Source organism: Danio rerio, chromosome 3, assembly GCF_049306965.1.
Source record: "Danio rerio strain Tuebingen ecotype United States chromosome 3, GRCz12tu, whole genome shotgun sequence".
NCBI lineage: Eukaryota > Metazoa > Chordata > Actinopteri > Cypriniformes > Danionidae > Danio > Danio rerio.
The window spans coordinates 20595069-20608043 of NC_133178.1; the positions used below are offsets into that span (position 1 = coordinate 20595069).

Genomic DNA, 12975 nt, shown 5'->3' on the forward strand with positions numbered 1-12975 from the left:
AAGAATGCCTAAAAAAGACGCCACAAAACTGCTCTTGCCTTAAAATGTAGCAATTAAATCTAAATCAATCTGTCAAATCTAAAAACATTCAAATATATAAGTTAATTTGGCATTGACCAAAACTGTAATACATCCTACAGCAAGAGCAAGTACTGTGCTCCTCATATTCCTGTCATGTGAAGCCACAACTCAATGGCTTTCATCATGTTTTCATCTAAATCTGTTCCAACCTGGGGCCTCGTTTCAGATCTCCATCCCATTCACCCATCTGCACCATCCCTTCCCTCAAACTAGAAAGATTTTATCCCCTGCTTGGTGTGTTTGAACTTGCTTCAGTCATAAAGAGTAGCTCTTCCTCACACACACACGTGCACACACCAATAAGCTTTCATTTCCTTAAGCTATTAAAATAAAAGCTTTTAAAACAGAGACGTCTAAGCAGAAGTGGCATGGCGATTTCCGCAGGCACAGTTAAGGAGAGTTTCTAAAACATCTAACTGGATTTCTCTCTCTCTCTCTCAGATCTGGTGCAGGCTGGTCACAGCGGCGTATAATTATTTCCATGTGACCAATTTCTTCTGGATGTTTGGAGAAGGCTGTTATCTGCACACTGCCATAGTATTGACATACTCTACAGACAAACTGAGGAAATGGATGTTCATATGTATAGGCTGGTGTAAGTATTCCAACATGTTCTGTTATTTGATCCAGATATACATTACTGGTCAAACGTTAGTTCAAACGGGATCAGTGAGAATTAAAAAATATATATTTAAAAAAAGAAGTCTCTATTCTGCTTACCAAGGCTGCATTTATTTGCTATTTAAAATATGTTTTCCTATTGAATGTAGTTTAATTTATTAAAAGAACGTTTAGTATGTACATTTCATTTATTCCTGTGATTTAATGCTGCATTTCAGCATTGTTTTTGCAGTTTTCAGTGTCAGATATGTTTGTATAAACTGTGACAGTAATAAAATGCCATTTTAAAAAGGCTTTTATTTAACAAGAATACAATAATTTGCTCAAGACTGAAAGCAAATGCATACAAGAATTAGTCAGAATTAGTAGCCATTCTCAATTATTAGCCCCCTGTATATAGTTGAAACACATTTCCAAACATAATAGTTTAAATAACTAATTTCTAAAAACTTTTGACTAGATACTTTTGAGATACTAGTATTCAGCTTAAAGTGCAATTTAGGGCTTAACTAGGTTAAATAGGCAAGTTAAGGTAATTAGACAAATCATTGAGTAACAATGGTTTGTTCTTTTTATAAGCGAAAAATGTATATATTGCTTAAAATTGTTTAAAAAAAATAGAAACTCCTTTTATTTTAGCTGAAATAAAACAAATAAAACCTTCTCCTTAAGAAAAAAAAAATATATATATAAAAAACTATAAAATTCCTTAAAAATATTTGAAAAAGAAAAAAAAATTAAAGAAAGGCTAATAATTTTGACTTCAACTGTATATAATACAATAATAATTTTGCCGAACAGATCCACAACGTTTAACGCTCATAAATGATCTTAAAAGTCATCATGCTGCACGTATTAGGTTTGCTGAAGGTGCAGCTGTAGTGCAGTGAGGGTTTTGTGTCTTTAATAAAGTATGACAGTTTGCGCCACTGAACAGTAAGAATGAGTCATAAATCCATATGACACAGTTGCTTAAATGTGATGTTGCATCTTCAGTTTTGGGCTCAGGGTTGCTTTGCACTCACACTACAAGTCTACCACGCCAAAGTCCAACCAAACCACGCTCTGGCACAGCTCTCTTGTTTTCTAAAATCTACTTAAAATGTTATCCGAACTTTTACATAAAGAAAAAATCTGAATTTAGAAGTTTAGAAGTCTATTTTCTGTCTTGTTTTGACCAGATTGTTGACTTATGGAATGGTACGGTTTGGTTCGGTGTGCGTTTATGGCTGTTTCCTCTGTCAAAGGGTACCTAGCACAAAAAAAGGGTACTGAAAAGTGGAGCAAGACGTGCAGCTAAGCACTATTTGGCTTACAGAGATACGTCACTTGCAGAACCAAGATAATGAAAACAAAGGATCTGCCATTTTTAAAAACACATTGACATTACACCGAAATAATATATACATACAATAACAAGCTATGGTCGACCTGAGCTTAAACAAACCTTGTCATCATCTTGATGATCAGCCACAAAGCTAAGAAGAATAAAATCTACCATGTTCTGTTTTTGTTTTGCGAGGCCATCTAAAAGTGCAAGCGGTTTCACATTACCCCCTTTCAAAGGGGGTACCCTTTTGGCAGGAGAAACGCAAGCCTGATAAAGGAAACCCGTACTGTACCATACTGTACCTCTCAATGGAAAAGGGCCATTAGATGTAATCGCACACATGTGATTGGCTAAATGTTTTGCCTATTAACAGGGCTAAACAGACAGTGAAGTAGAATAGATGTTCTGTGAAGGCGTAGCTTATACACTCTATTACATCATAGAGTAGAATGCTGTAAAATCAGTTTTTTCTGCCTTTTAATATAAGATGATTTTATAGTGAAGACAAAGTTTTGATTTCTTAGAAGATGTTTATATAGTACTGTGACCTCTTATAGATCAAAAGATCAAGGGAAATAAATTTTTTCAGTTAATGACCCTTATGATTCTTACAAAATAAATGAATCAATCAGTCAATCAAAGCAAATCAAATGCAAAATCAAAAGGTAAAGGCAGCTTTATTTTGTCGTAATACTGTATTTTTTCATTAATCTAAACTTTTGTTTTTGTCATAATGTATATAAGGTTGTATTTATGACATCAGCAGAAGAGGAAATTATTTTCAATGCTATTAATTAATGAGACCAAAATTTGGCCATAGTAAAATGCTTATGTGTGCATTAAATGATCTTAGAACAAAAAAAGGTCAATTCTGATTTCATGTTGCCTTTTAAAGTGCACCAGTGATTAAATTACTTTCAGTTAATAACTTGAAAAAGAGATGGCGTTTCAGTACTTGATAATTACACTAATGAGAACTGCAATTTGATCAGGTTCTCCTCCGAACCATGGGCGAATTATTATGCGAATAAACAAGCCTTGGATTTTCCTCATTAAAAATACATTGCAAATGAGTCATTGCTGAGGATTTATCACACAGTTCCTTAATAGTATCAATTATACTGTTTGTACAATGTCTTTGATTTTTAAAGTAATGAGAGTGGGTGGAATATCTGCTCTGCTTTTTTTTCCGCAGGTATTCCTTTCCCTATTATCGTCGCATGGGCCATTGGCAAGCTGTACTATGACAATGAAAAGTGAGTTACTCTCATGCTGAGCCATTTTCCCTTCATCCTCTTGCTTTTTTATCTTGCATAATTCCAGCATTTTGCTCCATAGACGCACAAACTCCCTGACCTCATTTACAATAAAGGCAATTAAAGGTTAGATTAACTCCAATTTTCTCCGTCATCTACCCTCGCTCTGGTCATTAAACAATCGATCTACGCTAAAGCCGGAGAAACGCTCTGTGCTCTGAGTGATGCTAATTAACACCTGCTACTCACTGAATTAATGAGTGACACTGATGTAAACATCCTAGAATTCAATAGTCTAGACAGATATATATAAACTGGAGGATCTCCTCTCTTTCAGAAAAAAAATAACATCTGTTCACATTTTAAAAGCAGGAATTTAAAGCAGTTATTCTTCTAAAGTTTACATTAGCTGTTTTATGATGGACGGATGGATGGATGGATGGATGGATGGATGGATGGATGGATGGATGGATGGATGGATGGATGGATGGATGGATGGATGGACGGACGGATGGATGGATGGATGGGTGGGTAGGTGGGTGGGTGGGTGGGTATACGGACGGACGGACGGACGGACAACGGACAGACAGATGGAAAGAAAGAAAGAGAATGAAAGAGATAGATAGATAGATAGATAGATAGATAGATAGATAGATAGATAGATAGATAGATAGATAGATAGATAGATAGATAGATAGATAGATAGATAGATAGATAGATAGATAGATAGATGGATAGACAGATAGATGAACGGACGGACAAACAGTCGACGGACGGACGGACAGATGGATGGATGGATGGATGGATGGATGGATGGATGGATAGGCAGATGGACAGACAGACAGACAGATGTGGAAAAGGCAGACATTAATTAATATCAGACAAACATTTTGTTCTCTTTTCTGCATTCAAGGAAACATTGCTGATTGCTAGCTTTACTCTTTTGTGTGAATTGCTCTTAATTGGAGGTTCTGGAGTGCTAGCAAAATAAAACAGATTAATTTCCTTCAGAAGCATAATTAAAGATTCTTTGTTAACATCTCTTTATTTTACTTTCACACTTACTTCTGCTGTAAACTGCAGAGCAGCACATCGCGACTGCCACATTGTTACCTCAAAACAGATCACGGCTCTGCACAGAAAGGAAAACAATGCTAAATGGTAAAAATGAAACACGGCTAACTGGATTACTATAATCAAATTATGTTGTTAATGTCAAACGCTGTCTATCAAGTCTAACTCTGTGATGTTTTGTTTTCAAAATTCTTTTACTTGGACCATTTGGTCACCTGATAAAGGTTAGCCAGATTAGCCTAGTCCTGATTAGCCTTATAGCAAATGACATATGAAGATAGACAGGTCACACGAAACATGGAAAAGGCTACACGAGGTCAAAGAAAAATGACAATATTAGATAAACTATTAAAGAACTGATTCTGACAGCGTGGAAGACTTCACACATCTTAAAACATTTGAGACTTGTTTTACCTGGTTGAATCGGTGTGTTTCTTTGCTTGAGTTTCACAACTGACAGCACTTTCTCATTCAGACATATTCCCAAAAGCCACATGTCTCCCTTCGTGCAAAACTAACACACTCAGCCGAGACAGTCTTCATTATGCTGTGTACCCAACTGAAACTTTAAGATTAACAAATCTGGTGCACATCTACCCAAGGGACACACTTTCCTTCACTTTTTTTTTGTTTTGTTTCTTTTGTTTTATACATGTAAAAGCTTCTTTTGGATATATATTTTTGAGAAATTTCTGGATTCACTTTACTAGACTTGTTTGTTTAATCATTGTGCTATAAATATCCACCTCAGAATCCCTTTATATTGTTACACGGGTAAACAGTCGAGTTGTATCTGGAGAAATGGGGTCAACATATTATGTATTCTGCACATTAATTTTCACTGGTGAAGCAAGAGATCCTTGTCTTTCTGTGCAGGTGCTGGTTTGGGAAGCGAGCCGGCATTTACACTGATTATATTTATCAGGGTCCCATGATCCTGGTCCTACTGGTGAGTCAACAGAATTTAGATTCATATTCAATTACACAAATGTTTCTTGAGATCTGGTGTGTGCAGGCCATTTAGCTTCCTCTATTAAAAGAGATCTGTTTTTTTTTTTTTTTTTTATAGTTACGTGTGTAGTTATGGCATTACAGTGTGTGTCTTTTCTGTTTTCTCTCCATTTTAGATTAACTTCATTTTTCTTTTCAACATTGTGAGGATCCTGATGACTAAACTGAGGGCCTCCACCACGTCAGAGACCATTCAGTACAGGTGAGACCACTGAGTCTTCAGCACAGACAGAGCCTTTCATTCATTTATTTAGTTCTGTTCTTTGTTATTGCAGCAGAAATATGTACTTTGGTTTTCTTTTATGAAATATTCATTTTATTTGACTAGGCAGCGACCAAACAGAATATAGTACTTAAGCTACAGTTCAAAAGTTTGAGGTTGTTTTTTTGGATTTGCATCTAAATTATTAATGGAAAATCTAAAGAACTGATAATAACTCTGAAAAGACTTTGGTATGTGGCTTATTCAATTTTAAAATAAGGTTTATCATGCATGTGAGTGTATATAAATGTGATCTGAACACGCTACACTGCAAAAAAATGCAACTTTTCTTTTGTTTTAATCCAAGAATTATATCTAACGTCAGTGTTGGGTAAGTTACTTTAAAAAAGTAATAGATTACAAATTACTGACTACTACTGGAAAGTTGTAATCTGATTACATAACTATTTTCTTCATGTAAAAAGTAATCAAATTACTAATTACTTTAAAGTTACTTTTAAAACATATAAAATGTACCTACAAAAATATAAAACAAACCTCAGCTCTTTTAGTGATTTAATATTCACTGAAAACATGACAATGGGTTGATCACGGCAGCTTGACATATTAAAAAGACTTAAAGAGTTCGCCCAAAACTTAAAATTCTCTCATCATTCAATTGTTCCAATCCTGTTTGTCTTTTTTAACACAAAAGAAGAAAACTGCATATCTGTTTTTTTAGCATGTCAAAGTCAAATTTATGCTTATAAATAATATTTATCCACAACAAAATTGTGGCTAGTGAAAATACAGATTGGCTAGTAACTTTGGAAAACTACTAGCCACTATGGCTGGTGATCAAAAAATTTAATGTCAAGCCCGTATCTCTCAGACGTTGGATTTTAGTTGCCATATGTAAATGTCATTATTTGTATTTAATATGCCGTTGATTTTAAAATGTTGGCTCAACGTTGGATTTTGGTCACTTTCCAACACAAACTAAAATCAACCAAATGTTAACGCCATTAAGGTTGTTATTGGATGTCAAAATAATGTTGTCTTTAGACGCTGACTAGAAATTGAATTTTTGTCACCTGACATCACAACCTAAATCTAACCTAATATTAACATCTTATGAAATTGTGTGCCTACGGAGAATAAACAGAAAAGGATTAAGCTCTGAAAGTAGACAAAGGAATGGACAATCAGATTTACTGCAGTGTTCATAGTGTTTAGTGTCAACTATGGGTCCTACAAATGACTTATTGCCTTTGCATATGAAATTGTGGTGTTTTAACGACCAAAATATTATACACTTCACCTAATAAAAGATTTCAGGAAAAAGACTGTAAAACTGGCAGGGAATGAGCATCAAAAAATATGTTTTGTGTATGGTCTGAGTTCTGGAACTTTCTAATTAGTGTGCCGTGTCAAAGCTAAGGTGTGAAAAAGGCCGGTAGAGACTGATGAATGATTGTGTGCTTGATTGATGTATTGAGGATGAGTGTTAGAGGAAGGGAGAGAGTGTTTGTTTGCGTGTGTCTGTGTGTGCGTGATGCTCATATTCCCTCCAGCTATGACTAATGTCTTTGACAGTCACAGTCAGTGGCCCATGGAAAATGCAATACATACTGCTCAAACTGTATTCATCTCAGTGGTGTTACTCTGTGTACAATCATTCAGACTCAAAAGGGGCAAAGACATTGTGCTGAATCTGTGTCCAATTTAATCTCATTTGGCAATCAAAGGTTTATATACAGTTGAAGTCAGAATTATTAACCCCCAAAATATAAGTCCTCCTGTTTATATTTTCCCCAATTTCTGGTAACAAAGCGAAGATCTTTTTAACACATTTCTAAACATAGTTTTAATAACTCATTTCTAATAACTTATTTTATCTTTGCCATGATGACAGTACAAAATATTTGACTAGATATTTTTCAAGACACTTCTATACAGCTTAAATTACATTTAAAGGCTTAACTAGGTTAATTAGGTTAGCTAGGCAGGTTAGGGTAATTAGTCAAGTTATTGTATAATGATGGTTCATTCTTTAGACTATTGAAAAATTATTAATGTGTCCTTATGATAAAATAAATTTAAAAAATAAAGCCAATAAGACTTTCCCCGGAAGAAAAAATCTTATCAGACATAATGCAAAAATTTCCTTGCTCTATTATACATCACTTGGGAAATATAAAAAATAAAATAAAAAAATTTAGACGAGGGCTAATAATTCTGAATTCTGAATTGTTTATGCCAGAAATCATTAGAAAGTTGGGTAAAGATCACGTTCCATGAGGACATTTTGTAAATGTACTATTGTAAATATATATTCCAAACAGATTTTATTTTTTAGTAATGTGGATTGCTAAGGACTACATTTTAAAGATTTAAAGGCGATGTTGTCAATATTTAGTTTGCTTGTTTTTGTGATTCCTCGGATTTCAGATTTTAAAATAGTAATATCTTAGCCAAATATTGTCCTATCAAAGTATACATTCCGCTTATTTATTCAAATTTATAAATCTCTGTTTAAAAAATGCACTTATATCTGGTGTATGGAGCCAGAGTTGTGGATTTATGAATTCTATGAATGCAAATGTATTATTTTTGAGACTGATCTGGCTCCATACTGGTTTTGTGGTTTAGGGTCACATATTTCAATTACTGAGACAAACTCAAGTTTATTTTGCATTTTTATTTTGCTAATAATTATGGGATAGTCCTTTTATTATGTTATAATGACATGCTTTATTTCTTTTATGGCTTTAAAAACCTGGAAACTTGTTCAGAAAAAATCTTAACAATAAGGTACAAACATAAAAACATGCATACATTTATATACAAATACACTGCAACAAACAAATACATTGGATCAAATATATTATGTATAAACATAAAAATACAACTATGGGGCCAGAACTGACCATAGAAATATTCCCAATAAATAATAACATTAGAAGCTAAAACCATTTCTGAATTCTAGTGTCAACAAACAGATCTTCACAAATAGTAGTATTGTTTATTTTAATCATATACATTTTAAAAAAAAATTTTTTTTATTTATTTGTTAAAATTTTGTATTGTATTTATTCTAGTGTATTTTCTGGCCACCTGTATGTAATTTGATTTACATTTTACATAATACGATTGATACAGTATGTATTTGTATATTCTAGAGCATTTGTATGTAAATGTATATGTGTGTTTATATGTTTGCATCTTGTTGAGGCCATGGATATTGTATTTTCCCCTTGTACAGTGACGTTGAACTTGGAAAAGGCATTCTATAAATAAATCTTTTTATTATTTTTATTTCTCTGAAATCTCACAGGAAAGCAGTAAAAGCCACACTGGTTCTGCTGCCTCTGCTGGGCATCACATACATGCTGTTCTTCGTCAACCCTGGCGAGGATGAGATCTCACAGATTGTCTTCATTTACTTCAACTCTTTCCTAGAGTCCTTTCAGGTGAGCAAACACAAATTTTGGTCCTGTGCTGACATATTGTTTTATTGCTAGTCAGAATCTGATATTTACAACTCAAAAGTTTAATTACTAAGAATGAATAGATTTTTATATTTTTATTTCAAAATCTGAAGATGTGATCACACTGCAATTTTCGTCCCATAGACTTCCATACATATGCTTGGAAATTCAGACTAGAAAAACTAGCTTGTGTGACAAGTTTTGCATGTTGTGGGAATTCTGATATGGTAGTTCACATCACGTGATTGTGGGAGCCCAATATGGAGCAATAGATTGCTTTACCGATGTCTAATTATTTTTTTTTATCCCACCCTTTACTCTTCATCATGTGGTTTTAAACCTTCATAAGTTTCTTTCTTCTATTAAACACAAAGAACATTGATTTTTACAGTTAGGTTTTCCCTACTGAAGAACTGCAGAAATAGACCCAAAGAGGTTTAAAACCATGTGAGGGAGAGTAAATGATTTGGTAATCTTCATTTTTGACTGACTAAATTTAAATCCACAGTATGGACTTGTTTCTGTCATTTTGTTAATGTGTTTCTGCTTGGGTTAATTTTTCAAAAAGCTAGCTCTGACCAATAATTTATGTTTAAAATCATCTATCATTTAATCATAAATCAAGGAAAACAGGTTAACACATGTACGTGATCAATGCATTGTCAGCTTGTGAAGCGTAATTGGGTTAAGAACATGCATATAAACACACATTTGTGACTGAATCTAAATATAGCTCTGTGCTATGTAGGTGCATTCAGCACAGGTGTTTTGATTTTGTCTAAAAACAACATACTGTACACTAAAATAGTCCAACTGTTTGGTATACTCACTAAACGTTTTGCTTTTGCAAAAACAAATCCTTTTAAACCTGTTGCACAACTCATTGTTTGTTTTTGAAGTTTAGTTTTCTAGAAAATCTCACGCATGTGTTCGTAAATCCTTGTATTCTTTCTCTGAGATCTGTTTCTCATAGCAATTTAGATCTGTGTCATCTGATGCACACAAGGTCAACTCGGTCTCCTGTTTGCAGCATTTGCTTATTGGCTTGACCCTAGGGGTCTTTCACGCATGTTGAAGCCATGTTTTCCACAGATGCATCTGGCTCCACATCTGTCCAGATCCTCATGGGGATGACAGTTCATCTGTAGGGATTTTAGCAAAACATGGAGTAAAAGTTTTTGGTTTATTCTCTTTAGAAAAAAAAAAAAGTTTATTAATAAAATCAAAAAACTTTTTTTTTAAATATCATTTGAAAGGTTTCTTTGAGCTTTTTGCCTGCAGGCAGCACTTTAAAAATGGAGGAAAAGTAATTCAAAACAGATTTTTGTTTTATTACATTTCATAATGACTAAAAGCATTGTGAATGAAAAAACTGCATCTTGATAAAATAAATTATAAAAAATTTGACAGATGTTTTTGGCAAATACCATTGTCCATGGCTTAAAGACAAAAAGGAGTTTCAAGCACCAAAACAATACAGTTTATGAAGAAAAAAAAATACTTACTAAAATGGAATTAAGTGTAACGGTAGATGATACCTAATGAGTCGTGTCATATTCAAAACAAGAGTCATTAGATGGCATATTAAAATACATTTTATATGTAAGGATCAAAGTTCAGTCACAAAATGAAAAACTTATGTATATGTCTATGTATAAGTACATGTGTATAATGTTTACTTTTCACTGAAACTTGTTAAATAGACTCTGTAAAATTAGAAAAAAAAAGATGTTTAACTTTAAGAACCATTGAAAATACGGTGTTCTAATGTTAAAGACGAAGAGCTGTACAGTGGGATTTGAAGCAGAGCCTTTAGTCTATTGTGAACCACTTTAAAAAGATAACTGATTCTGAAAAAGGCATATTTTAAATGCTACGAATTGTACAAGAATTACATGACAGCTCAATTAATAATTTTAATAATTTAAACTTAATAATTTTTTAAACACCATTTTAGTGACAAAATTATTAGCCACTTTAAGCAATTTATTTCTATAGTCTACAAAACAAATCATCATTACACAATAACTTGCCTAATTACCCTAACCTGCCTAGTTAACCTAATTAACCTAGTTAAGCCTTTTAATGTCACTAAGCTGTATAGAAGTGTATCTAGTCAAATATTATTTACTGTCATCATGGCAAAGATAAAATAAATCAGTTATTAGAAATGAGTTGTTAAAACTATTATGTTTAGAAATGTGCTGAAAAAACTTCTCTCCGTTACCAGAAATTTGGGGAAAAAATAAACAAGGAGCAAATGGTTCATAATAGCAATGGTTATTAATTCTGCATACATATTTAAAAATAACAGATTTTTTTTCTCTGTTTGTGTGTGTGCGTGCGTGTGTGTGCGTGTGTGTGTGTGCTATTCAACTGCATTATGGGGTATTATATTTTATTCTAACTTTGGGTATTAAAACATTTATAAAAATGGACTTTTATTTTATTTTTAATAGTTTGAAGTCATATCTGGGTTGGGGTTGTGAATTACAGTACAAAAACCTGGTAATAAAAAATCTGTACTTATTTTGTTATTTTACTTTTTTTTTTTTTTACTGTATAATATGTTATATTCTTTCAAATCACTAAAATGTCGATAAAAGTCACCACTTTAGAGTTGTATTTTGAACATCAAAAGTAGACAGAGCATAGATAAAGGTCCCTTATAATTAATAAAGGTCCCTTATAATAAACATAATTAATAACCGTGAATAAACAGAAAACACATAAATTACAGAAACTGTTCATTTTTACAGTGCATGTTTAGTAAAGCAGTATAGTGAACTCTGTCTCAGCTTGGCTTTAAAAAGTGTTTAAACGGAAGATTGAGTGTTATTTTAAAAAGTCTATTTTTGTAATTATTTTCTCAAATGTAAATGTCTCTCGTTTTCTTTACAGGGCTTTTTTGTGTCAGTGTTCTACTGCTTTTTGAACAGTGAGGTAAGCAACTGATTTCCCTATTCTGTTTTTTTTTTTTTTGTTTTTTTTGCACACATATGCCCTCTGCTGTAACCCTGCTGTAGCTTAACTAAAGTTGTGGTGTAGTTTGTGGTGTAGTGTTTGTGTAATTTGGGCAATTCAGATTCCTTCAGCCATGGCAGTCCATTGAAACCAGACCAAAAAAGGACCCTCCTAACACTGTTAACCAAAAATCACCCTTTTGACATTCAGTAACTAAAAATAAAAAAACAACTCATAAAATATACATCCCTACGAGGTCTAAATCTGGCTTGTATTACATGCCCTTTGAAAAGGACAGTAAACCTTTGGGAATTTCCAGCCTAAATGCTCCTCTTTAGCATCATGCCCAGATCACAAGCACCAGCAGTTTTTACACATCATGTTGTCCTCTTTAAAAAAAATAAGCTTACAGGTGCTGTAAAACAATCCAGCATCGGATCCGTCTGGTCTGTTTTGTTTGTCATTTTATCCAGTGAACAAGTTGAAGTTGAGCAGAAAAGTGTGAGGTTTGATCTGAGGTCACCCTGAATCACAGATGGATATCAGAATACACCAGCAAAGCAGAGAGTACAGTGTTGCTTAACGTCAAAACGATAACATTGATCTGTTCCCGGTACATATGAAAGGGACACCGCAATGTCAGGCGCGAGACCTCCAGATCACAAGGTGCTTTTGGCTCCAATGCGGCTACGCAAACATATTTCAAACCAAAAAGACTGTGGTGCAAAATTACAGTTACAATAGCAAACACTTGCCAGAAGTTACTGAAAGTCAAAGGACAACAGAGAAATGATCTGGCTTGGAAGTACTTTAAAGTGCTTTCGTTTGCTCACTTTCCATCAAAGTGCTGCATCAGAGTTTATTACACTTGCTTGTTTTGATATCCTTTTGAAGTGGTTTACAGTTTGCGGACATGCGAGCAGCTGAGAGAGTCGTTTATGTGCC

The 12975-nt window shown here is 33.7% G+C and overlaps 1 protein-coding gene across 2 annotated transcripts in view; it reads left to right on the forward strand.

The window, feature by feature from the left end:
* Nucleotides 1-12975, forward strand: part of crhr1 (corticotropin releasing hormone receptor 1) — a 225860-nt gene that overhangs the window by 190356 nt on the left and 22529 nt on the right. For both annotated transcript variants that reach the window (XR_012400935.1, XM_691254.8), the window contains exons 8-13: nt 523-676; nt 3228-3288; nt 5239-5311; nt 5490-5575; nt 8913-9048; nt 11968-12009. Coding sequence is in view for 1 of the 2 variants with exons in the window: in XM_691254.8 (XP_696346.3) it covers nt 523-676; nt 3228-3288; nt 5239-5311; nt 5490-5575; nt 8913-9048; nt 11968-12009 (552 nt within the window). In the remaining variant the exon portion in view is untranslated. The remainder of the gene's footprint in view (nt 1-522; nt 677-3227; nt 3289-5238; nt 5312-5489; nt 5576-8912; nt 9049-11967; nt 12010-12975) is intronic.